The following is a 27935-nucleotide window of genomic DNA, read 5'->3' as shown; positions in this document are numbered from 1 at the left end:
CAGCACCATTTTTGCTATAACATAACTGTTGAGAGTCTCATGCATTTATACTCACAGTCACAATATCTGCCGGCATCCTATTATACTATTTTTAATATAAGGTTTTGCACTTTTTCTTTTTTTACTTGTTTGGTTATTACCGGCACATATATATTTTGTGCTGCATCACTGTATAATGAGGATAACTCTATGTGTCTGATCATTCTGACATCATCTTTGTTAAGCACAACTGAATATTCTGTACAAGGATTATTCCCCTAGAAATTACTCAGGAAATTGTTATATGCACAATGGCACTTTATTTCACTAAACAAGAAGAAGAATTAAATCTGCTGTTAATCCCATTTTGGGGTCTATGTATTAAGCCTTGGAGAGAGATAAAGTGGACGGAGATAAAGTACCAACCAACTGCCATTTTGCAAACACAGCCTGTAAAGTGAAAGGAGCTGATTGGTTGGTACTTTATCTCCGTGTACTTAATGTCTCTCCCAGGCTTAGTACATAGACTCCTTTGTATTATGATAGTGTCAGCCTCAGCCTGTGTGAGAACGTTGTCTGTTGCTTTATGTAGATGAACAGCTGTTAAAGTTATGGATTTATAATTCCACACACCCATAATCATAGGAATTACTGTGACCGTCGCTAAGATCCACCTAGTGCTTAAAATATTTATATTAATGGAGTTATAGCATGAGCCAAAGCAAGTGGAATTATACTAAGTAATTATAATGTTTTTTTAATAAAATAAAATAATAATAATAATAATAATAATAATAATAATAATAATAATCAGGTGCCAATAATACTAAAATATAATTTGTAGTGTAACTGACTGCTGCTCCTATTTGAGGGAACACAAGGAACCCCCAATAAGGAAACACAAAACAAAAACAAAAAAAGAAACACTGTCTGTCAGACTGACAACATTTATTAAAGCAGACAATGCACAAAATTAAGATACACATATATGTAATAACCACACACCCGGTGTATGTATTAAATCAATTGTGTTATTCGTATAATCATTATTCCTATCACAAGGGTTAACTAATAAACCAAATAATTGTAGTCCATAATGCTTACAAATTATGTAGTACCGTATAAGCCAGGGCTCAGGATCCCAGCGGTCAGAATCCTGATGCCGGCATCCCGACAGGGTTAGGATACCTGTCGGTAAGTATCATATACCTATCCCTACCCCTAAACTTAACCCTCCCTCCCCAGCAGCCTAAACCTAACCCCCCCCTGCAACCTAACCATAATCACCCCCCTCCCCCCTTGTGCATAACCCTCCCCCTAGTGCTTAACCCTAACCCTCCCCCTAACCCCTGTACTTAACGTTGGGATGGTGGCACCGGGATTCGGACTGGTGTCGGGATTCCGGCACTGGCATCCCGACAGCCGGGATACTAACTACTTACCTAAGCAGTAATTGCTTTCCTATAGGGATATGACGGAGAAATTGGGTGATGGGAAATAGAAGCTCTGTGTTATATTGAATTTGATGAATAATTCACAATATTTATCCTTTACATGCTATGTTGTCTGTTTTGGCATATGGTAAAAGGTTGTGCAGATTATTTCTGATTTTCAGTTCTCCCAAGTATACATTATGTGACAGATATTAAGCTGTTAAGCTGACATTTGGTGTTACATAATGCCCCTGTGGACTTAAGCTAGCTACACACTGTCAGATTTTTTGGAAAATTGAAACCCCAATATCTGTGCTACACATTATGCAATATTCCCATAGAAGCTAGCGATTTGTCACCACACCACAATGATTTTGCATACGTCCGCCCACCAGGATGATGACATAGTGACAGGAGAACATCGGGAACATGTGCAGATTATTGGGAATGCACACACTGCTCCATATTGGGAATTTGAGGCTGAGATTTTAGTTCTTGACGGACAGATCAGATAATGGGAGGAATGCAATTGTGGATGTTTTCTTACCGTTTTATCGGTGAAACACTGAAATGATCATTCATATACACTATACAATAAATAAGGGCGATCATCCAATTATTTGCAAATCGGCCCAATAATTGTATAGTGTGTAAGTAGCTTAAGGGTCCTTTCTTCCCTATGAAAACCCAATCAAGTCACCTGTTCATACTTCTATATATAATATTGTAGTGGTCAGTCCTCTTTAATCAGCAGCCCATTTCCCCTCCATCTACGCTGATATTTATTTCCAGCCCAGAACAGGAACAGACTGACCCATAGATTTAGCTGGTGGATATGATAGGGGACAATGCAGTTATACAAAACTCTGCAAATTAGCGGAGTCATTTCTACAATAGCGTCTTTCTTTTTAGTTAGATACGTATAACATGTAACCATTGTTTTGCCTTAGCCCCAATGGTCCTGGGTAAAGTTTATTACTATTGATACAGTTATATTATGTATACATGTGCAACTGGCAGCTTTATGGCTGAATAAAAATGTAGATATACTGGAAACTCATACATGTTTACTATTCAACAAACTTTTTTTTAAATATACAATAAGATTTGCTATGACCAAATTATAGTGACGTAATGCTTGAAATTGATATTGTTATTTATTTTATGGATTTCTCCTACCTGCTATGTGCCAATGGCTCAATTCATCAGGAGATTTTCTGGTGTAGAGTATGGGGGAAGGGGCAAATAATGATGGGTAACTATTTGTTTAGAAACTGTAGCTGTCTTTTAAGGTATGGCAGTTACCCTAATATAGGAAAGCAATTACTGCTTGGGTATGTAGTTAGTATCCCGGCACCGGCATCCCAACCGCCGGGATACTAACTACATACCTAAGCAGTAATTACTTTCCTATACAGCACATAAGTTGTGTGGTATGATGTAACTGCTGGACAGTGTGGCATAACTATGACATACAAGATGGGTGATATGACATGGGTGACGGATGCTGTGATGGGAATTTGGGTTGCGTGACATAACAGTTGTGCAGTAGGACATCGAAGTTGCATGAAATGACAAATAGGTTATACTATAGGGCAAAGGAGTTGGGTAATATGATGCATGAGGCGGGCTGTATGATGCTAGAGATAGGGAATATGATGTAGGAATTGGGTGATGGGAAATAGAAGCTCTGTGGCATATTGAATTTGATTAATAATTCACAATATTTATCCTTAAACATTCCTTAGAACAATGCTTCCCATATAGGTGTGTAACATTCCATCTCTCAGGGGTCATTTACAGTGATGCATAACACCCACTTACACAAAGATTAAAAGAAGCCTCTTGTCCAAACCACATCTACTGTATTACATTTGTTATGAGGCAATTATACTGCATGATGCTATCTCTAAAGATCGCAAATATACTCAGGGTTCACCTGAGATTGCGGCTTTTCATGTTATCAGCAATAGACATTAAACTTTGCTGTATACTGTATGAGCAAGGGCAGAGGCGATTTCTGTATTGCAGCACAATGCCTTACTGCTCTGCTTATTTATTACAGGAGTTACAGGACAATATGGACTGGATCTTAAGGGAGGATGAAACTCATAATATATTTTTAATTTATATGGAGCGTCTAGCAATGCATACCTAATAGAAATAGATAAGGGTTCATGAACGTATCGGTACTGCAGATATTTAATATACACCACACAATTACTTTATGACTTATAGACATTTGAACCTATATTTAATTATGTCACTGCTGCTTTCCATGTTACTCCAACCTATAGATTGCTTCTAGCACGCTGTCAAATGTGTTGACTAAATTATACTAACTTCTTTTGACAGATATGTAAGAAAAACTCAGAATAACATGAAATTGTGACTTTGGTTACAAAATGGTGAGTAAATAAACATTGCCTGCAGAACCGCTGTTACTATGTGATGCTTGTGGTGCTAAACATTATTTTGACATATATTACACATATCTCTCTTAACGATCATATTTGAAAATATGTTGAAGGCTGACAGCTCGATAACTAACAACTGTGTAAAACCTGAATAACAGGTCACGGGATAAAAGAGCACCTTTTACATGCTATGTTGTCTATTTTGGCATATGGTAAAAGGTTGTGCAGATTATTTCTGATTTTCTGTTCCCCCAAGTATACATTATGTGACAGATATTAAGCTGTTAAGCTGACATTTGGTGTTACATAATGCCCCTGTGGACTTAAGATAGCTACACACTGTCACAATTTTTTGGACAATTGAAACCCCAATATCTGTGCACATTATGCAATATTCCCATAGAAGCTAGCGATTTGTCACCACACCACAATGATTTTGCATACGTCCGCCCACAAGGATGATGACATAGTGACAGGAGAATATCGGGAGCATGGGCAGATTATTGGGAATGCACACACACTGCTCCATATTGGGAATTTGAGGCTGAGATTTTAGTTCTTGACCGACAGATCAGATAATGGGAGGAATGCAATTGTGGATGTTTTCTAACCGTTTTATCGGTGAAACACTGAAATGATCATTCATATACACTATACAATAAATAAGGGCGATCATCCAATTATTCGCAAATTGGCCCAATAATTGTATAGTGTGTAGGTAGCTTAAGGGTCCTTTCTTCCCTATGAAAACCCAATCAAGTCACCTGTTCATACTTATATATATAATATTGTAGTGGTCAGTCCTCTTTAATCAGCAGCCCATTTCCCCTCCATCTATGCTGATATTTATTTCCAGCCCAGAACAGGAACAGACTGACCCATAGATTTAGCTGGTGGATATGATAGGGGACAATGCAGTTATACAAAACTCTGGAATTATCATTTCTACAACAGTGTCTTTCTGTTTAGTTAGATACGTATAACATGTAACCATGGTTTTGCCTTAGCCCCAATGGTCCTGGGTAAAGTTTATTACTATTGATAGTTATATTATGTATACATGTGCAACTGACAGCTTTATGGCTGAATAAAAATGTAGATATACTGGAAACTCATACAGGTTTACTATTCAACAAACTTTTTTTTAAATTTACAATAAGATTTGCTATGACCAAATTATAGTGACGTAATGCTTGAAATTGATATTGTTATTTATTTTATGGATTTCTCCTACCTGCTATGTGCCAATAGCTCAATTCATCAGGAGATTTTCTGGTGTAGAGTATGGGGGAAGGGGCAAATAATGATGGGTAACTATTTGTTTAGAAATTGTAGCTGTCTTTTAAGGTATGGCAGTTACCCTAATACACGGGATACGTTTAAGAAGCCGGCGGCCCCAATCCTGACCGCCGGCTTCCCGAATCCTCTATCTTGCCTAGGGTTAAATGACAGGCGTCTAAAATCTAGATGCCTGTCATTTTCCCGACGCCGGGAGACAGGCGCCCGGCATCCCGATCGAAGGACAGCCGCGGGGCGGGAGGGTTAGGTTTAGAGCACCATGGGGGAATTAGGGTTAGGCACCCCCCGGGAGGGTTAGGGTTAGGCACCCCCGGGGGGACTTAGGGTTAGGCACCCCCCCGGGGGACTTAGGTTTAGGCAGCGGTGAAGGGGGGGTTAGGGCTAGGCACTTAGAGGGGGGAGGTAAGGGTTAGGCACTTGGGGGGAGGTTAGGGTTAGGCACCCCTAAGGAGGGTTAGGGTTAGGGGGGTTGGTTAGGTTAGTTTATACTTACCTTAGGGATGATCGGGATTTCCAGAGCTGTCGGGCTTCCGCTGCCGGGCTCTGCTGTTTTGTCGGGCTGCTGCAGCCGGGAATCAAACTGCCGGTCATGCGGCAGCCGGGATCCCATACCGAATGCCTAATACACAATTATTCTGCTTTTGTTTGATGGTAACTAAATGTTTTCTGTATAGAGCTAAATATCCCTGTTTCTTTTCTTTTAGAGTTACTTGTTGGAAAATAACAATAAGGTGGTCCTCACCGGCCGCCCTGGAAGCATTTGTGATTTGCTAACATTGGATGATGACAATGGGAGTGTAGTTGTCGCTGGGGTTAGGAAAGGTGACCCTGCGGCCAGCAGTCTGGGAGTGAAAGCAGGTACATTGAATACAATGCATGTGACGTCATTGACCCTCACACATCCTATCCTCCTTGACATATCCAGTCAGTGGAGGATTAAATCTACCATTGGTCCTGATTGAGGCTCATGAAATTGATCCCTGTACATTTTTATCTATTAACCATGAAAGTTTTCTTTTGTTTTTTAAATATTCCCTAAAAAATATTTTTTTTTCAGTTTACATTTTCATTACAACACACACAGTAAGCCTCACCCCATGTCACTGTCACTGTAGTCAAAAGCAATCACTTGTACACCTCCAGTATAAAATCCATAGGCAAATGCAAAGGGGGTTTCTGTCTGCCTGGAAACCCCCCTCCCCAGCCCACACCATGACCATAATAGAAATAGTAATGTAATAGAAGTTTACTAGTACTGCATTATCACAAATTAAATAATTAGTACCACATGTGGATCTATTAACATGTATTAGTCAGTAATAAATAACCTGCGCACCAACTAGGAGATCTGGAAAACATGCACTGTTAGGGATGTGCTGCTATAGAGCACAACATGTACATATACAGTATGTCCAGGGCAGTGTTAGGTTCTTCTGCTGCTCTCCCGGACTTGCTCTAATACTCTGGAATGGTGCCCACATCTAAAATAAATACATACAGCTCATGCAGGATGGCCCTACTGCCACATCTAATGGCTTACTGTGATTGCTGGTTCTCTATATGCTGAAATTATGATACACAATACCCTTTGTATGACACATATTAAAGCTGGTTAAGTGCTAATTCTGCCCTCTTCATGGGCTGGCCACACTCACTCTAAAATCAAGCATTTGGAAGCACCCCCTCTACAAATCCTGTGTTTGCCACTGATATCAGCCGCTGAAGCCCATCTCTGCAGCCATCATTAGGAGTAAAAGCACTTATCGAGGCAAATAGTCCAATTTGTAGACATTTGTTAGATCCATCTCTGCTTTATGTCCGTCATATTACCTTTTTAGACCCAAGTAACATCTATAAAGGTAGTCTTTGTATCCGTGACAACATTCATGTACATTTTTTACTACTAGATCAATGATAGGGGGCGTCACAGGTTTTAAAGATTTATCCCTAAAATGTAACTATTTTTCAATGTTGCAGGTGTATATTGTTGAATGAATGAATTAAATCAGTATTAGTGAAAACGGAGATAGAGCAGAGACCCATAAGCAGGGAGAAATTAAAATAACACAGTAGGGAGATCAGTAATGCATATGTGCTATGTACACTCATCCAGGCATATCGGCAGTGGCAGGGACACTGAGGTAGTTCTAGGAATTAAGCTGGATACACACTGATAGATATATCGCCGTTCACAGCAGATCGCCAACATATCTGTAAGATATATCGGCCCTCTGTTGGTGTGATTGGGCGACCCGCTGATCGCCTGTACACATGCTGCGGGACCCGGCGGTAATTGACAGCTCAACTGAGTGGGCAATTTAAATGTCTGCCCATTTGAGCTGTCAAGCCCGGCACATCGGTCAGACAAAATTGGCAAGTGTCTATACACTTACCAATCATCAGATAGATCGGCCAACCCGTCGACCTATTGTGTACCCAGCTTAAGTAAAACATTAATCATTACCAGAAGCAGATTTTACCTAGAGACTGCAGTAAAATCCACTACCCCCAGTGAGTGCCCAGTAAGTGCACTGGCATTGGCTTCATATTGAAAGTGCATTCTTCTGCTAACTGCACGCCAGAGTGGCAGTCGCAGGAGGTGGTGTTTTCTCTCCCTCAGCGCTTCCAATGTGAAGCCACTCCTCTGCTATTACAGCAGCCTTATCGTGGTAAATGCAGGAGACAGCACTAGTAATTGCTATAAGGAAAATGTAAGCAAGAATCCAGCACAACCGTGTAATAGAAGACAGCTGCTTTCGATGACTAAAAGGAAGTGATCTAGTGAGACACAGTGGCCATGTGGACATGGGGGTGTATTGTAATTGCAATGGAGTAAAAAGCGGAGAGTGCTTAAACTGTAGTAGGAGACCTTCTACCTTTCTAGATGCACCATGATAGATACAAAGAAAAAGTGGCTAATTTCACGCTTTTTGTAACCAAGATTTGTAACTTTGTTTTCCAGGAGATGAGCTTCTTGGGGCCACTATCTTTTTTGATAATCTACACAAAGCAGAGGTGCTTGATATTTTGAAAGCTGCAGAGCCCTACAAAGCTGGTCTACAGCTGCATACTAAAAATGAACCAGTGCAGCCTCAAACCAGTTCTTACGCACTGAGATCAGATAATCTGGTAAGTTTGGCTTCCTTGATAAATTGCAAAAAAAACCCAACACATTTAGTGTTTCAGAAATATGAAAAATAGTCAAACAACAGATATGTGCATTACAAACAAACAAATCAAACAACACAGGAAAATGACAATGTAAGATAGGAAACGAAAACACATTTTTCTATTAAAGAGGGAGGAGAGGAGATGGGTGCTGAGTGGGGTGATAGTGACATGGCAAGTAAAGTGTAGGAGGAGGATGGAATCCAAGGGAATAATTCAGGTTAAGAACTAAAAATCAAAAAGGCTGTAAATAAAAATAAACAATGTATCTGTAGGTTATGAAGTGAGGCCTAAGGTTCTCAAACCTTCAATACAATTATTATTTTATTTTTTACAGAGTATGAAAACTTCAGCATATGATGATATTTTCAACAGCAAGATTCGGCGATACCTTAAAGGTTCAGTCTCTTTGCAAGATGTGTCCAAGCCAAGTGAAGGACAGTTTAAGTCAACAATACCTGTCCCCAACATAGGTGCTTATGGTTCATCAGTTCAGTTATCTGATATTCCATCTTCAGAATTTTCTATTCCAAAAGAATATGGAGATATCAATGATGTACAAATCAATGCACCAAAGGTCAACATAAAAGGCCCACAGATTAAAGGGAGTGGACCACAGTTTAAGATGCCCTCTCTTAACTTTTCAGGACCAAAAGTAAATTCCTCCAATTTAGATGTAGATATGAATAGGCCAAATGTACAAGTAGATCGTAAAATGAAGGTTCCAGGTGTGGAACTCCCAACACCAACTGTATCAGGCAACATAAAAAAGCCTGACGTGAACATAGCTGCACCAGGTTTAAAAGGGGCAAAGTTTAACATGCCCTCTCTAAACCTTTTCCATTCTGAAAATTCATCTCATGACAGTGATATTACAGTCCCAAATGTAACAGGATCTGTCAAGGTTCCTGAACTTGCAGCTGATTTGCCAAGTTTCCATGGCCCTGACTTTAATGTGAGTCTCCCTAAAGCAGAGGTGCAAGGTCCACAGTTCAAAGGCCCAAAGGTAAATGTTGACATTCCAAAAGGAGACATTAAAGTCCCCAAACTCAAAGCTCCTGAACTGAATGTAGACCTTCCCAAAATTGGCTTAGACAATCCTAAATTCAAGGGACCAGAACTCAATGTAGATCTTCCTAAAATAGGTGTGAAAGGTGCAAAATTTCCTGATTTAGGTGTTGATGTCCCTAAACCCGATATAACTATACCAAAGTTGAAAGGTCCAGAAGTAAATGTTGATCTTCCTAAAGCTGATTTGCGAATGCCAAAACTGAATGTTCCAGATGTGAATTTTGATCTTCCAAAGGCTGATTTTCAAATGCCAAAACTCAAGGGTCCAGATATTAATATTGACCTCCCAAAGGCTGACATTAAAGCTCCGAAATTTAAAGGTCCAGATGTGAACATGGATCTTCCTGCAGCTGATCTCCAAATGCCAAAACTGAAGGGTTCAGATGTGAATGTAGACTTTCCTAACGCTAACATCAAAGTTCCAAAATTTAAAGGGACAGACATGAATTTTAACCTTCCTAAGGCTGACTTTCACATGCCAAAACTGAAAGGTCCAGATGTCAATATTGACCTTCCTAAGGCTGATATAAGCATGCCAAAACTCAAAGGTCCAGATGTAAATATTGACCTTCCAAATGCTGACATCAAAGGTCCAAAACTTAAAGGTCCAGATATTAATGTTGATCTTCCCGATGCCGATCTCCACATGCCAAAACTGAAGGTTCCTGATATGAATGTTGACCTTCCTAAGGCTGACATCAAAGTTCCTAAACTTAAAGGGCCAGATGTAAATGTTGATCTTCCTAAAGCTGGTTTTCAAATGCCAAAATTCAATGGTCCAGAATTCAATGTTGACCTACCCAAGGCTGATTTAAAAGTTCCAAAATTAAAAAGTCCAGGATTCAATGTAGACCTTCCCAAAACAAATGTAAGTGTTCCAAAGCTTCAGGGCCCAGAGGTGAATGTTGACCTACCTACAACTGATATAAGCCCTCCCAAAATGAAAATTCCAGATGTAAATCTTGATTTACCCAAATTAAATCTAAAATCTCCAAAATTTAAGTCTCCTGGAGTAAATATTGATCTACCGAAAGCAGATTTAAACATTCCCAAACTTAAAGGGCCAGAAGTTAATGTTGATCTTCCTAAAGGTGATTTTCCTAAACTAGATGTAAAGTCTCCAAAACTCAAGGGCCCAGAAATAAATGTTGATCTTCCAAATGCCGATTTAAATATTCCCAAACTGAAAGGCCCTGAAGTTAATGTTGATCTTCCTAAAGGTGCAATAAAAATGCCATCAATTCAAAGTCCAGATGTGAACCTTGATGTTCCAAAGCCTGAAGCAAAAACAAAATTTAAAATGCCTTCATTTAACTTGTTTGGTAGCAAAAAAGGACTACCTGATGCCGAATTGAGCTTGAAATCTCCACATGTGAAGTCTGGAACAATAAACGCAGACATAAAGGGGCCAAACTTGGATGTTAATGCCCCTAATCTGAATGTGTCAGTTCCAAAAATAAAAAGTGATGTATCAGGTCCAAATGTCAACATTGACCTTCCAGAAGCAGATATAAAGGGTCCCAAATTTAAAATGCCTACTTTCAACATTAAGGGATCTGAACCAAAAATAAAGGCACCAAAAGTTAAAATGTCAGGGCCAAACATTCAAGCCCCTGATGTAGATTTTGATGCATCATTATCTACTCCCAATGCAGACATAAGTGCACCTCAAATAAACCTAAAAGGTCCTGAAGCAGACCTAAGTGTTCCAAAGCTTAAAAATCCATCAATTAATTTACCTACATTTCAAATGAAGAGTCCAAACATAAAAACACCTGATATAAATATTGATGGATCTGTAAAGGGTCCACAAATAGATACTAATATACCTCAGATTGATGTAAAAGGCCCAGACACAAATATAAATGCCCCCAAATTTAAATTGCCTTCATTTTCAATGCCTTCATTCCAAATATCTGGTAACAAGATGGATACCCCAGAGTTAGAAGTTGAGGGGTCTCTAAAATCTCCACAAGTGGATCTAAATGCACCAAATATCAATGCTAAAGGTCCAGACACAAAGTTTAAAGGCCCATCATTTAAAATGCCCTCTTTCCAAATGTCCGGCCCAAAAGCTCAAGCCCCTGATATTGATGCATCTTTAAACACTCCACAAGTAGATATGAATATACCTCAAATTGATGTTAAAGGTCCAAACACAGATCTAAACCTGCCTAAATTCAAATTGCCTTCATTCCAAATGTCTAGTCCAAAGGTGGAAGCACCCAATGTAGATGTTGATGGGTCATTAAAAACTTCAGAAGTGGATATAAAAGCACCCAATATTGATGCAAAAGGACCAGATATACAAGTAAAAGCACCAAAATTTAAAATGCCTTCCTTCCAAATGACAAGTCCAAAAGTCAAAACACCTGACTTAGGAGTAGATAAGTCTTTAAATGCACCAGAAATTTATATAAATACTCCCCAAATTGATGTAAAAGGACCAGACACACAGATGAAAGGCCCCAAATTTAAATTGCCTGGTTTCCAAATGACAGGTCCAAATAATAAAACCCCTGATGTATCAGGAGAGGGGTCTTTGCAGGCTCCACAAGTGGATATAAATGCTCCACAAATAAATTTGAAAGGAAAAGAGCAAAAACTGAATCCACCCAAATTTAAATTACCCTCATTTAACATGCCAGGTGCCCATGTTGGTGCACCAGAGGTAAATGTGGGTGGTAAAGTAAAAAACCCTAATGCAAATGTGACATTTTCTCATGGTAGTCCTGATCTACAGGCAGAGGTACCACGTGTTGAAAAAGAATCAAAATTTAAATTTCCAACCTTGCGTATATTTCACCCTAAAGCTAATTTACCAGATGTTGACTTAGGCCTAGATTCTCCTTCACTAGAGACTCCTCCTGTTAATTTACAAGGAAGTGCCACATTGCCAAATATGAATATCAATGCTCCAAATGTCAATCTTAAAGGATCTGATAAGAAGATGACCATGCCAAAGTTTAAGATGCCAACCTTTGGAAAATCTAAATCACATGAATATGATTTTAAAGGTACAGTACCTGATGCATCCTTGCCAGAAGCTAACCTTGAACTGAAAAGTCCAGAGTTGAATGCAAGTTTACCCAGCACTAATATAAAGCCTCCAAGATTCAAAACACCTGATGCGAATTTGAAAGTTAAAGTTCCAGAACTGGAAAGTCAAATTAAGACTCCAGGTGTTCAAGTCAAAGCACCAAACTTAACTTTTCAAAGTCCAGAAGGAAATGTTGCATTACCTTCTGCTAAAATATCTGTTCCTGAAACTGACATACCTGATAGGCAAGTGAGAGTACCAGGTGTGGAGCTATCCCCACTGGAAATAAGTGGGCCTAAATTTAGCAAGGGTTTGCCATCTCCCAACATCAAAACACCTAAACTGAAATCTCCAGTGATACCAGATATGAATATTTCGCCTCCAAAGACAGAATACGATGGACTAGATGATCTGGATATCGATGTTGATATGCCATCTACACGTGTGAATGACCCAAAGTGGAAGGAGCCTTTCCCAGGTAAAACCGAGGTGCCATCTCTTGATATTAACATTCCACAAGCGAGAGGAGACATTCATTTCTCACCTCCAAAGTTGCAAACATATCAAAATGATGACCATTCGTTTAATGTGAATTTGCCCTCTGCGCAAGTGAATGCTCCAAAGTGGAAAAAGCCTTTTTCTGGTCAAACAGAAGAACAAGGAGATGACATAAATGTTAAAGTGCCTCCTGCTAACATTGCAGTAGATCTTAATTCACCAAAGAAAAAGGACACTTCTCAGTCAAAGTTCTCTTCTATCTTTTCTGATACTAACTTCACAATACCTGATGTTGGCTTCGACTTCTCACCCCCACGTATCGGTACATCCTAAAATATCTCAGGGGTGTGCATTGCTTGTGGCAGGTTGAAATGAATAAATGTGTGTAAATACTAAATAGAAGAAAGTACAAATGACAAAAATATCTGTGCTCACTCCGTCCCACCCCAAAAACATGTTACTTTTTGAATGAACCAGTTTAGACTAATGTAAACACACATGTTCATGTTTATTTCACAACTAAACAGAGCCCATAATATTAATTTATGCCATAAATCTAATTTTTCTAAACTTCATTGTATTGTAATTTTATAAAATTACCTACATTTATAAAAATTATATGTTGGGAAATATGGGAAATTGTACTTAAAATATTATAATTGAACATGATTAAATGTCTAAATCTCTTATTTTACCATCTTCATTTGTAGACTTAATAGGATCAGTTTTATGGCAATTTACCACTATGATTGAACTACAAATGTGGCACTCTAACACCATTTATTTTCATTTCTCAAGAAACCTCTCCAGTTCACTCACCACACACATTACATACATTCTCATGCTAACTATATATATATATATATATATATATATATATATTCACACTCACACACACGCATATATATATATGTGTGTGTTTGTAAATAATAAATCACCACAGTTATAGTATAAGTTGGAGAGTTATCTCAGATTTCCGTATGATGGATCACTGTTATTTTAACGACATTAAGAGTCAAATTATTTCCAGAACAAATTTTATTTTGCAGGAAAATAAATCTATTTATCTGAGCGAAATGTTGTTATTTTTTTCTGATACATTTTATGTGCTTTGTAATTTAATTTATTAAAAGACCTTAAAAAAAAAAATGAAAAAAAAAAAATTATATAGACCCCTATGGGAGTTCTTACTGAGGCCCCATGATTTTAAGAGATCCACACCTCAGCTCCCATAATCCCCCACACTCACAGCCCACTGCTCTGTGCATGTGGATCCCTGGAATACATCTGTTTTTGAAGGCTATCTTTAATGATTGTTCAATATTCTTGTAAATATTTATTTGGTTACACTTGTGGTATTTCAAATGCATTTTGCAAATTTAAATGGGAGCTCCATAATAATGTCTCCTATTGTTAAGCCGTTAGGGGTATTATTTACTAAACAGCGTGTTTCCAAAGCCAGCATTTATCAGTGGTTCTGACCACTGGATTTGAAATGGCAATTGCCATAAATATGAAACAAATGTGATTTAACATTTATTACTGTTGCCATTTTAAACTCAGCTGTCAAAACTGCTGGGAATTGGGACCCTTGTTTAGTAAATATACCCCTATTACAAGTCAAAAATGACCAATTGTCAATAACTGTGTGAGGTTCAGTGACTGCATTGTCTTGGCATACTGATTAAGCTAAACTTTAGTCAAATCCTAACATGCGAATGTAGACCTCCACTCCTGAACAAGGAATTACCAAGTACCAAGTAGTATTTTTTAATACTTACTTTTAAGTAGCTGTCTCCATATATTCCATAGCGGGAGACACAGAAGTGTTATACTATAATAAAGTTACTAAGGAAGGAGATGACAACAATTCTTACCATGTATATGTATTTTATCACTATGAAGGATACATGATCACTGTACAATGTTTCTTAGAGCAATATATGATCAAGCTTGAATGTAAAACCCTATGTGTACTATATTTAGTAATTTTGTACTACAGTATGCTGTATGACAATAAATATTATATTTCCTTTCTTTAAGATTAGACTTATATATGTCATCAACATTTATGTTTAAACATATTAAAAGGGCATGTTTAATAAATATATTCTTTACTCTGTGCATCATAATATTTTTTTTTAATATGTAATGGTGTTAAATATAATAAAAAGATTAAATAATCTGTAATACAAAGAGACTTATTATTTCCAGAATGCACGTTTTAATAAAATAACAATCCACATACAGGAGGGAGCAATATTATATACTGTAATAAAGGCATGATATATAAATTACATAAAATGTAATTAGAGATAGGCATCTAATGTACACTGTAGGTAACTTGCTGTGGCTTAATATTTCCCTAGAGTCTAGCAGTATAGACGTAAATCCTAATACTGGCACTGCAGCACAAATGGCCCAGTATCACCATGCATGTGAACCAAAAACATTGTTAGGTCCTGTAAGTACTCTATTGTAACCGATTAGTGCCACTAAAAATAATTGAAAAGTACAAAACATGTACACATCAGAGGTATACACATTACAAAACACATCCATTTGTCCACCTAGCACATTTATAGCTGTACGACCATATTCCGACTTTGGCAATTCCCCCTGACAATCAAACTGTAACTGTTTCTGCGTTATTGGGGTGTGGCTTCAAACGCGCAGGGTAAGAATGAAAAGTCCTGATTACTAATATTTTAGGACCACCCTTCTCATTCATTTAAACATAGAAATTATCTTAAATAACTGCCTAATCTAGTCTTATTACTAGCATTTGCCAGCAGCTTTGCTCGTATGGATGTATGTTATTGCTGATAGATCTGAACCAATCTAATTAATCACCAGCCCAAGTTCATTAGTGTATGTCACACCCTTGCATTACTGAGATCTCAGGAGACAGAATCACCACCACCACACTTGGCTTCAAGATTCTCTCTGGCTATATTTGCATGTAGACAATAATATAAAACACAATGTTCATACAATTGCAACATATCAGAATATTCACATATTATATCTCACTACAGGAGTATTTGTTAGCATTCATTACATTATTATCTTATCTTATACATGTGGGAGTGTTAAGGGGGGTTAGGCATACACAGTTTTATTCATAACGTTATCTGCATGTTTATACATTCCAAGGTTCTTTGGCTCAAAGCTCTGCAGAAATCATTATTTGTAATATTACACATTTAAAGCTATGAATAACTTAAAGGCACACACCATCTTTTGACAAGATGGAGTCTTATGTGGATAGCTTAATAACATATTTATCATTGATTAACGGAACTAATTGTAAAAAGACAGTAGTGGCATATAATATTGTGATGTATATTTTATATTGTAGATATTGATCACAAAATGTCTTTGTAAGCAATATTTGCAGTATTTCCTTCAGGGACTAACACAAACAGATGCTTAAGGCTACTAACTTGTGAGTAAGCCGCATAAAACTGCCCATGGAAGAAGCAGCTGGTACTGAGATCTACGCCTGCAGCCCTGAGCGTTTGTCCCTGCGACCTGTTGATTGTCATAGCGAAGCAGACGCTTACAGGAAACTGCAGGCGCTTGAATTGAAAAGGAAATTTGTTGGGGATAAGGGGTATAAACACAGTCTCATCTGCGCCAAATCCTGTTAGAATCTGTGCATCAATTAGGTTTCTCTGTAGAGCAGTGACTTTAAGTTGACTTCTGTGGCATAACTTGGGTGAAGTCAAGTTCCGCAGAAGCATGATCGGAACGCCAACTTTCAGTGCAATGCTGTGCGCTGGAAATCCAGCTGCACTATCTTGTAGATCCCAAATTCGTTGCTACTTAACCTACAGTAACACTGAAAGGTTGCAAGTAACTTGAGCAGCAACTCTATGATATGTAGTACTTGTTTTGGTGCGCCATCTAATGGATTGACAATACTGCAACTTTACGAGTCATGATAAACTGCCTATTATTAGTGCTTAATATATAGGATTTTCCTGCGAAATAGATCTTGAGATATATATACCTATGTATTTATATATGCATACATATATATATATATCTGTTTGCGTTCGAGCTGTGAAATATATATATATATATTGAGAGAGAGAGAGAGAAAGAAAGAAAAACGGAGAATCAGCAGCACTCAGAGACTTGTAAACTATTTTAATGTGATCCTTCACATAGCACCAATGTTTTGGGGCTCACATGCCCCTTTGTCAAGGTGAATATATATACTTTATTCACCTTGACAAAGGGGCGTGTGAGCCCCAAAACGTTGGTGCTATGTATAGGATCACATGAAACTTGTTTACAAATCTCTGAGTGCCGCTGATTCTCAGTTTTTCTACATATCACTTGCAGATGGCACAGAAGCATCATTTTTTCTGTACAGCGGAGTGCCGGTCCAGTGAGTATCTATATATATATATATATATATATATATATATATATATATATGTGTGTGTGTGTTTATATTCATTTTGGCCTTGAGGAGCCTGTGCAAATTCCAATAAAAATTTTGTCTTCATAGTTCATAAACAGTCCCCCAAAAATTATATTTACATACATTTATTCATTTTTGGCTTGAGGTGTCTGCACGCGCCGAGTGTCAAACGTCTGGTTTTTCCTTTATTGCTCCTCTCCTTGATATCACAATGAGATAATACATACCTCTTTCTGGTGACTAAGCTATACAATATTAAAAACGCAATCCAAATTCATTCCATAGTTTTTGCGTAATGCCGGAACAAACAGACAAAAATTCGGAAAAAAAAAGTTTGTCTCCATAGTTCATACACAGTCCCAAGGACTACATTTCTCTAAAAAAACTTCTATGTACAGACACAACCATTACAACTTTATTATAAGTATAGATTAGGTTATTAATATAGCACACACATATTACTCAGAGGCCTATGTATCAAGCCATTTTTTACATAAAATGATGCAGAAACTGGAGTCCCTGCAAGCTCCCCTTTTTACATAACGGGGATAATTGAATTGAAAATGAAAATATCCCGGGGGAGTTAGGTAGATAATTATCACAGCTGGTCCACGATTATTAATACATAGACTCCTCAATGCTTTGCAGAGAATATTTCAGTCATTCACATTAGTCTCTTCCCAGTGGAGCGTATAATCTATATTATGTATCACGTGGATGCACATACATACTAGGGTTATTTTGTTTTTATTATCAAAAGCCAATTAACCTACCAGATTGTTTTTGGAGTGTGGGAGAATACTGGAGCATCTGGAGGAAACTCGCACAAACACTGGAAGACCAGCTAACATAAGGAAACCATTCAAACCCTACGCAGACAGTGCCTTGGTCAGGAATTAAACTTATGACTTCAGTGGTTTGAGGCAGAAATGCTACCCACTACACCAACCATGCTGCCCATGCTTAGGCTTATGTCTCAAATTATAGTAAAGATGTAACATTATAATAACCACCTTTCTACACATGTCCCTTTAGTGAGGGTTTACTTTTTTGTTTTATCCTATGTTTATACACTATGTAGACAAAAGAGATTGGACACCCCCGTGCAAGCGATATGGTGTGCTCCTGGATAGTGGAACAATGGCAGCGAGTATTATGAAGTAACGAATCATGATTTACATTTTTCAGATCAGATGGACATGCTTGGGTTTGGCAATTGGCAGGAGAATGTCTGATGCCAGAAGTGTACAGTACCTAGAGTAAAGCATGAATGTGGTGGCATTATGCTGTGGGTCTGTTTCAGCTGGTTTGGCATTGGGCCACTTAGTTGTAAATGTAATGCATGGTCACATTAACTCTGAGAAGTATAGAGACGTTCTCGATAGCTCTGTGCTCCCTACATTGTGGCAGTTTGTTTTCAGTGTCACAGTTGGTTACTGTACTTAAGGCGGAATGGCAAAAGATACCACCTGTTGTTGTCCAGGAACTTGTGGACAGTTTGCCAAGAAGTATTGACACATCAATAAAATCTCGTTGATCTATTTGCTGTCAGTGTCCAATCACTATTGTCTACATATACAGTATATATCTAAAAGATATGAAAATATAAAAGTATAATAGGGATATGGTAGAACCCACACAAAGATCAAGACGCCATTTTAATATCATATAGTGTTTATATATGTATTCTGAATAAAAGTAACAATATTATAACAATAAAAATACAACAATACAACCACATTGATAATCTAGTAATAGCAGCATGAACATTAGCAGCAGCCCACTTGGATCTAATGCACTATAATAAGAAATCCAGACCTGAACCATCGATAGTCAGCTTTGAAAAGTACAATTCTGTATATAAGTGCAAATTTAGCGCCCGCATAGGAACCTCGCCACATCCAACCGGAAATGGACACCAGAGTCTGCTCTTATGTACACAGGTCTCCGGACCGGTCACAGAGTGCACCGTCTCGTGCTGATAATAACGCTGCGTGTGTAGTGGCGGCTGGGTGTCCCCAAAATTTCAAGGGCTGAAGTCAAGTCAGCATGTGATGGCCCCAATTGATGGTGTACTGGTGAATTGTTCCCTTAAATAGCGGACCTCCAATTAGTCCATGCATATATTCCACAATGGAAGCGAATGATGGTAACAGGGAGCAGTTTCGCTCCCCTGCTGGAAGCTTTATCAAAGAGCATATCTGCTCTTTGATAAAGCTTCCAGCAGGGGAGCGAAACCGGCCAGAGGACTTGTATTACCACTGGATCTTCCATTTCAAAAGTGACCTTCGATTGTTACCATCATTCGCTTCCATTGTGGAATATATGCATGGACTAATTGGAGGTCGTGATTCTTCGGCTGTAGTTCCACAACCAAAGAAACACTTAAAAAAAAAACACGACACACACACTGTGTCAGTAAAAGTTTATTATAACATACATGCACACTCACTATCACACATACTCACCTAGTATTCCATGTAGACATCCAGGGGGTTAAAAAAAAAAAACCAGCCAATTCCCGAAACAATGCCGGATAGGAGAAAAGGTATGTGTTTAAACATACCTTTCCTCCGTGCGAATGAGTGGCTCACGTGTGCCCAGTCATTGCAGGAGCCGCCAGCAAATCATCGGGCGTCTCAGTCGGAGCTGCTCACTGACTGGCTGCTGTGTGGTCAGCCTGTCTCCTCTATAGACTTCAATGGTGAGAAATCTCCATTGAAGTCTATGGTGTTAACAGCGACATTGAATCCAATGATGTAACCATAAGGTTCACCTCAAGTAACCTTCTGGTTACTAGGGATACTAGGTGAGTATGTGTGATAGTGAGTGTGCATTTATGTTATAATAAACTATTACTGACATGGTGTGTGTGTTGTGTTTTTTTAAAGTATTTCTTTGGTTGTGGAACCACAGGTACCAGTGGACATGTAATGCCCCACATGCTGGTACTTGTGGTTCTCCAAGTACCAGCATGCATGGGGAGGCTTGCTGGAATGTGTAGTAACACAGCTAAAGACAATGGGCCTGATTCAGACCCACTCGCGAGCGGCTGTCCGCTCGCAAGTGGGTCGATGTTATGCACTGAGCATGCGCACGACGGAGGGAGCTCCGTCGTGCGCATGCGCCAGACGCGACGAGCGAAGGAAAGTCCTTCGCTCGTTGTGTCCGATCAAAGGGGGCGTGCTGTCAATGTTGATTGACAGCACGCCCCCTTTGGTGGGCGTGCCTCCCTGACGGGGGCGTTCCCACGGGAACGCCTCCCGTCAGAAGCCGGCCCACTGACATCACTAGTGATGTCAGTGGGAGTGATTTTGGCTCTGATAGAGCCAAAATCACTCCGGAGCTTGCGGTTGAAAACCTCAACCGCAGGCTCCGGCTCGCAATTTCGATGGTCGCGATGGTCTCGACCATCGCGGCCATCACAAAGCACGCTCGTATAGCCTGTGGGTGGTGACCCACAGCTATACGAGTGTCCAGGAGGACGCTCCATGAAAATGGAGCCCGGCCCTCATTCAGAGCGTGCGCTCTGCTCAGAGCGTACGGCTCTGAATGAGGGCCAATATTTTAACTTCTAATTTTTACACAACACATTAACACTATCAACCCAGCACCCACCGGACAGGGGTGCCGGGGATAGCCCCAGGCTATTAAGACTAGGCCTGGTGTGCCCTGGAGAGGGGGACCTCTTTATTGGGGGGCAACACCACCCCAGGGAGCCACGGCCTAGTGGTCAGTGGTAATGCTTTGAAATAGGGAAACCGATGAAAGGTTTTCCCTGGCTGTGGCATTACCCCCCGCTAGAAAGAATCTGGTGCTGGTTATGGAAATTACAGGGGATCCCTACTCGTTTTGTCCTCTGTTTTTCCACAACCAGTACCGGCTCAAAAAAGCCCTGTGCTGGTACTTAATATACAGGGGCCCCTACGCATTTTGGCCCCTGTATTTTTAGAACAAGGACAGGCTTCATATAGCCCGGTGCTGGTTATGCTTTTGGGGAGGGGGTGCACATCTTTTTTATTGTTTTTAAAAGTGTTTTTATATGTACACATAGAAATATGCACGTATCTCATGGATATAACCTGATCAGGATAAACTTGCCTATCTGAACCTGGTCTAAAGTTCTGGCGGAATTTTAGTCAAGTTTGGTTTGCGACTTTGCAAATCTCAACCTATTCCATTTGGCGAGTTGAAAGTTTAGAATGGGAAAACATCTGGATGCGATTTGGCAATTTGTGATTTGGGGAAAAATGTGAAAAAGCCTTCTCACACACTCTATTACATTTGTGATTAGCCAAACATGCACATTTACTGTCAAACTCCCAAAAAAAACAAAATTGCGGCTTATTACATTTGGCCCCTTGTCTATTTTAAAGTTCCTATACTGTGACAGTGTATGTAGCCTATTATGGAATTCAGGGCCTGATTCAGACCCGCTCGCGAGCAGGTCGATGTTGGCCAAGGGCACATGCGCACGAGGGAGCCGGCTCTGTCGTGCGCATGCGCGAGACCCACATAGCGACGGGCAAGCCGTCGCTATGGGTCTCGCACCAAAGGGGACGTGCTGTCGATGGTGAGTGACAGCACGCCCCCTATGGTGGGCGTGCCGGGGGCATGGCTGGCCAGACGGAGGCATTCCCATCTGATAGAGCCAAAAGCACTCCTGGGCTTGCGGCAGACGAGACCCTGCCACAAGGGTCTCGTCGCAAGCCCGATGGTCGCGATGGTCTTGACCATCGCGACCATCTTTTTGGCCGCTCACTATAGCTGTGGGTGGTCACCCACAGCTATGCGAGCGGCCTGGAGGCCGCTCTAAAAAAGAGAAGGAGGGCACTGATTCAGAGCGAGCGCTCTGAAAGAGCGTCCGGCTCTGAATCAGGCCCTCAGTACAAGCTACTGTCATTTTGGATCAGTACGATTACACCAGGGGTGTATCTATAATGGGTGCAGGGTGTGCGGGGAACACGGGCCCCTGGGTCCAGGGGGGCCCCACTCCGCACACCATGCACCCATAATATTACTTACCTCTCCGGAGTCCCACGTCGGCGCCGGCGTCCAGCGCTGTAAAATGACTGGAAAATGGCCGCGGCAGCCATTTTCCTGCCGTTTGCGCATGCGCAGTACAGGGAAAATGGCCGTCGCGGCCATTTTCCCTGTGATCTGTGCATACACTATAGACTCTGGGCACACTCTAGTGCCCGAAGTCTATAACTCCGGCACTGGCCGTGCACAGCTCAGTGCGCTGCCGGGCGGAGAGGAGGGAGCCTGTGTCGGAGACACACGGGCCCCCTCCTCTCTAGAAATGCCCCTAGATTGCACAGATTTTTTTCTGTTAAACTGGGCAGTGAGCTGTAGACAGCTTTAGGCGTACCACCAAACTATCCTGATTCATGGATCCGCAAGATGAGGCGGTAGTTTAAATAAGTGAATTGAGCTGCATTGGACAGTTGTCATATAAAAGAATGGAGAAACACCCAATGAAGACCATCCAACAGTGCAGCCTCGATCCAGACTTCTTAACAAATACCACAAGTGCAGATAGAAAGCGCTGGTACAACAAATGTAGTGTAAAATGTCTTTCCCACAAAAAAAAGACAGTTCAGTTAAATAAGGTCAAGCAAAACCAAACCTGTAGTTTGTTCCTAGGGATTGTTATTCCTTATGGACTGAGGGCCTGAATTAGCAAGGAACGCACGGATGCAGTCGCACGCACCCGTCCGCTGCGAGAATATGCTAATCAATGCACAAGCACGGAGACCGCAGCACAAGATGCAGACGCCCAGCTCCATATTTTATCCACCCATCTCCCTTTACTCACAGCCTGATCAGCACGCAAGATAGCGTAAACATCGGTAACATAGTGAACCATCAGACCTATTAGCATAATAGTAGTTGACCTGACCTGCCAGAGGATTTTGCCAGCTTCCTGTGTACATGTGCCGTCGCACTGCCTTAATTATGCACGCCCCTATAACGTGTAGTCTGCGTACCATAACCCAATCGCACTGGCTAGCTCGCGCACGTGCAGTGCAATGCATACGCATTGCAAAAACATCGGCCAAGTGCGTGTGTGAGGATACGGGGTTCTCTCAATCACCCAGACACCGAGCAGATGAAACCAACGTGATGGTTTATTTTTCCACAGCACACAGCAACATATAATATGTCAGGACAAGCGGTAAATACAGTGAACAGGTAATAAACAGGTAGCAGTCCAGACAGAGGCAGTCCCAGTAGAGTATAATGTCCCAGAACAATTCCACAAAATAGCTAGAGACCCTCAGTCCCCACGGTAGAAACTATCACTGATCACACAGCAGTGAATAGCGTATGTCCACTCAATCGCTTCCAGGACCCCACACGTAGAAACTATCAGAGATCACACAGCAGTGATAGTCCCTGGGTCCAAACAATTGATTCCAGGATCCCATACAGTAGAAGCTAATCACAGAACACACAGCAATGAATAGCGTATAGGTCCTTGCAGAATTTCCAAAGTATAAATCCACAGAGAACTGGTGATGCGTTCCACTAGCACCTTAACAGAGCGAGACCTCTTAGCCAAGGTCAGCGACTAACATGTGGAGTTGCCTTCGGTGACATGTTTTAAAATCTTCCAATTTCCCACGATATTGTGACCACCCAGGGGGGGGTTGCACCGTTTGCTGATTGGTGCGCGTCCCTTATGATGTCACTTTCTCCTACCTCCTCTGGGTATTACTTCCCTGACGAACACCTGCTGGGATGGTTCCGTTCAGACTACCAGATTCACATGAGGCACAAAACAGGCAAATGGAAGGAGGAGTAAATCCTGAGCGTCCCCTGGGGAGGTGGGAATTAACTTAGAGGGTCTTTTGTTCTGGGAGGTGTCACCTTGCTCTAGTGGTTACGAATAACACAGACATATGGACCAGGCTAACATCAGGGCTTATCCAGTATTAAACATTAGAATTACTTACATTATTACAGTACATAATATACATGCTAAAGGAAATGTGTGTCCTGAGAATGATCACACATACACTAGGAGACGGATGGAGGACACAAAAGGACTAAAAAGTAAATTAATCTCTGCAATGACTGAGATGCTGCCAGTACATTTGTAACACACATCTCATATCCTCACATTCCTCTCCCACTTTTTAGGCCTTGTTCCCTGGGGGGGATCCAGAACCACTACTGCTGGGCGAGGTGGGGTGCAGGGTAAAGCCTCTTGTGGGTGAGTGTGCCACCAGTGTCCCACAGAGTAATGTAACATAAGACCCAGGATGTAAGAATTAGTCTAGTTAGACAATCCACAAGTACAAAATTACAATATAACATGTCCCCTTTTACCACCAGAGGATTTAGCAATTCCCTCAAGTCAGACGTTCGGTGTTCCCCCATCACATTATCACACCCCTTTCCCCAAAGCATACTAATCGGGCATCCTAACACCCTCACTTCTGGAACACAGGGACAGTGGGTACCTTCCCCCTCACCACCTTGTACAAATAACGGTTGCCCAGGGGCAGGCAAATATTGGGTCTCTTTACATGGCACTTCTGTGGCAGTGTCCATTCCTTCCTCCCCCAAACACCAACTGGGGGGCTGACAACTTTTAGTGCAACCTGTGGGCTCCTCACGGCTCGGGCCCCAGGATGAACCTTGTATATGGAACAATGCAGTTAGTGGCTGCAGGGGAGCCACCAGGACAGGCTGGTCCTGTCCCAGCCCTCCCCCCTCAAAAGCCAGCGTCTCACCTTTAACTTCTTCTGGACTGTCCTCCACCTTGGTAACTCCCTCTACTAGCCCGGTCAGCTGGATAGCTGGTTGGGTACCACTCAGGCTTTTAACCGCTGAACACTCCAAACTTTTTTCCATGAATGTCTCGTGTTCTGTGAGATGCAGGGGGCCGGGTTGTGCAGTGCCTTCTCCCTGGGGTGGGAGAAGGGGTTGCAAGCGCTGTCTCCTGACATCCACCTGGTCTATACTTGCTGGAATCTTACCAACGGCAGGCATATCCCCTGGCAAATAGTTACAGTCCACACCACTGTCCGAGTTATTACAGGGTGATAACAAATCCTCTTCTGATTTATGATCTGATGTTAGGTTAACAGTCTTTGCTACCCATGTTCCATTTAAATCACAGGGTACGTACCAACATTTTGCCTGCAATTCCTCAGTTTCCAAATAGGGGAACGGGTACAATCCTTCATATCCTTCAGGGGGAGTTAGGATAGCAGGATATACACAGGGAATTTTCTCCTCAGCCACCCCCGATGAAATAAAAGAGTCTGCCAGTACCAGTTCATCATGATGGGCCTCTCCCAGCTGAGTATGCTGAACAGCCTGGACTACGATGCCATCTGCGACTGGTATGCTTGTGGTCGGGAAGTGAGACGGTACTCCCTCAACCTTGGTGATCTCCTCTCGGACACCATCCACATAGATCCCCTGGCAGCTGGTTAATAGGTCTCCATCTTCCACCTCAGCAAAAGGGAAGGTGTAGTGCGACTCCTCCTGGGGTGCCTGTATTATGGGCACTGCTTCCTTCACTTGGGCGCTAGCCTCTCCCAGTATAGTGCACTGGGCAGCTGTGTCCTTTGGGAGTGGGAGAAGCTGTTGCAGGTGGTGCCTTTCTGCATCCACCCTGCAACACTGGTCCCGCCAGCCTGGGGTATCCAGGAGACCACGATCTGAGGCCTCTTCCTCTGCCACAACAAAGCACGACTCCAGACACTCCAGCTGTTCCCCCACACTCATCGGTGGGCTGTGATCGAGTATAAATGTCCAATAATCAGTGAACGCTTTGGTGGGGTCCCCCTCGTCCTGGAGTATACACTGAAGGATTTCCCTGCGCGTGCCGATTTGGCCAGGGATGCCCCGCAGCTGGCATTCTGCTACCAACTCCTCCATGCTCATTTCGTCCAGAGGGCTTAGGGGCCCCCCTGACAATGACCCCGCTCCACTGGTAACAGTTAATTTTGGGGCAACCCCCTCGGTTGTCTGGCCCGGGTTGCAGTAGTTCTATTTCGGATCTTTCCTCTGGGTCTGTCCAGGAGGACAACATATCCTGGACCTGCCCTTCTGTCTTTGTACAGTGGCTTCCTTGTATCATTTGGGCCATTGTAGCTTTCACTTCCTCCGCGAATTCTTCAAACTCTGGTTCATCCAGCATCTTCCATGTGACTGCTTCACTTCTGCAGTGCATGAAAGCATCTCCCAGATAACACAATTTATCTGTTAAGCTGGATACTCTCCACCCGCTAATCATCCTCCGAGCATCATTCCAGTATGCCCATATGTACTGCATCCTTATAATAAATAATATATCCGGCTTCCTAGCCTGCCGACATACCGACGTACCTCCATCCACGAGCTTCACTGCCCTGGGAGACTTGAGGCACTGACTTTCTTTCCTTAGCACCATTTTACCTTTTACAGGACTGATGACCACTCAGTTGCTGGGACCACTTTACTGCAAATTCCTTACATATGGCCTGATCCTCTCTTCTCTATTGTGAGTGACTTCCCGCTTTCACTGCTCCTTGATTGATGTCTGAATGATCCCACTGTCGCTGCCGCCAAATGTGAGGATACGAGGTTCTCTCAATCACCCAGACACCGAGCAGATGAAACCAACGTGATGGTTTATTTTTCCACAGCACACAGCAACATATAATATGTCAGGACAAGCGGTAAATACAGTGAACAGGTAATAAACAGGTAGCAGTCCAGACAGAGGCAGTCCCAGTAGAGTATAATGTCCCAGAACAATTCCACAAAATAGCTAGAGACCCTCAGTCCCCACGGTAGAAACTATCACTGATCACACAGCAGTGAATAGCGTATGTCCACTCAATCGCTTCCAGGACCCCACACGTAGAAACTATCAGAGATCACACAGCAGTGATAGTCCCTGGGTCCAAACAATTGATTCCAGGATCCCATACAGTAGAAGCTAATAACAGAACACACAGCAATGAATAGTGTATAGGTCCTTGCAGAATTTCCAAAGTATAAATCCACAGAGAACTGGTGATGCGTTCCACTAGCACCTTAGCAGAGCGAGACCTCTTAGCCAAGGTCAGCGACTAACATGTGGAGTTGCCTTCGGTGACATGTTTTAAAATCTTCCAATTTCCCACGATATTGTGACCACCCAGGGGGGGTTGCACCGTTTGCTGATTGGTGCGCGTCCCTTATGATGTCACTTTCTCCTACCTCCTCTGGGTATTACTTCCCTGACGAACACCTGCTGGGATGTTCAGACTACCAGATTCACATGAGGCACAAAACAGGCAAATGGAAGGAGGAGTAAATCCTGAGCGTCCCCTGGGGAGGTGGGAATTAACTTAGAGGGTCTTTTGTTCTGGGAGGTGTCACCTTGCTCTAGTGGTTACGAATAACACAGACATATGGACCAGGCTAACATCAAGGCTTATCCAGTATTAAACATTACAATTACTTACATTATTACAGTACATAATATACATGCTAAAGGAAATGTGTGTCCTGAGAATGATCACACATACACTAGGAGACGGATGGAGGACACAAAAGGACTAAAAAGTAAATTGATCTCTGCAATGACTGAGATGCTGCCAGTACAT

The 27935-nt window shown here is 41.5% G+C and overlaps 1 protein-coding gene across 2 annotated transcripts in view; it reads left to right on the top strand.

Moving 5' to 3' along the window:
* LOC148518650 (uncharacterized) overlaps window positions 1-15083 on the top strand; it is a 38616-nt gene extending 23533 nt beyond the window's left edge. For both annotated transcript variants that reach the window (XM_088477416.1, XM_088477417.1), the window contains exons 2-5: window positions 3768-3820; window positions 5833-5986; window positions 8091-8257; window positions 8634-15083. In XM_088477416.1, the coding sequence (XP_088333542.1) occupies window positions 3818-3820; window positions 5833-5986; window positions 8091-8257; window positions 8634-13238 (4929 nt within the window). In that variant the 5' untranslated portion in view covers window positions 3768-3817 and the 3' untranslated portion in view covers window positions 13239-15083. The remainder of the gene's footprint in view (window positions 1-3767; window positions 3821-5832; window positions 5987-8090; window positions 8258-8633) is intronic.
* The last annotated feature ends 12852 nt before the right edge of the window (window positions 15084-27935 follow it).

Source organism: Taudactylus pleione, unplaced genomic scaffold (assembly GCF_031769625.1).
Source record: "Taudactylus pleione unplaced genomic scaffold, aTauple2 ptg000201l, whole genome shotgun sequence".
In the NCBI taxonomy this organism is placed as follows: Eukaryota; Metazoa; Chordata; class Amphibia; order Anura; family Myobatrachidae; genus Taudactylus; species Taudactylus pleione.
This window is presented reverse-complemented; position numbering and strand designations above follow the sequence as displayed.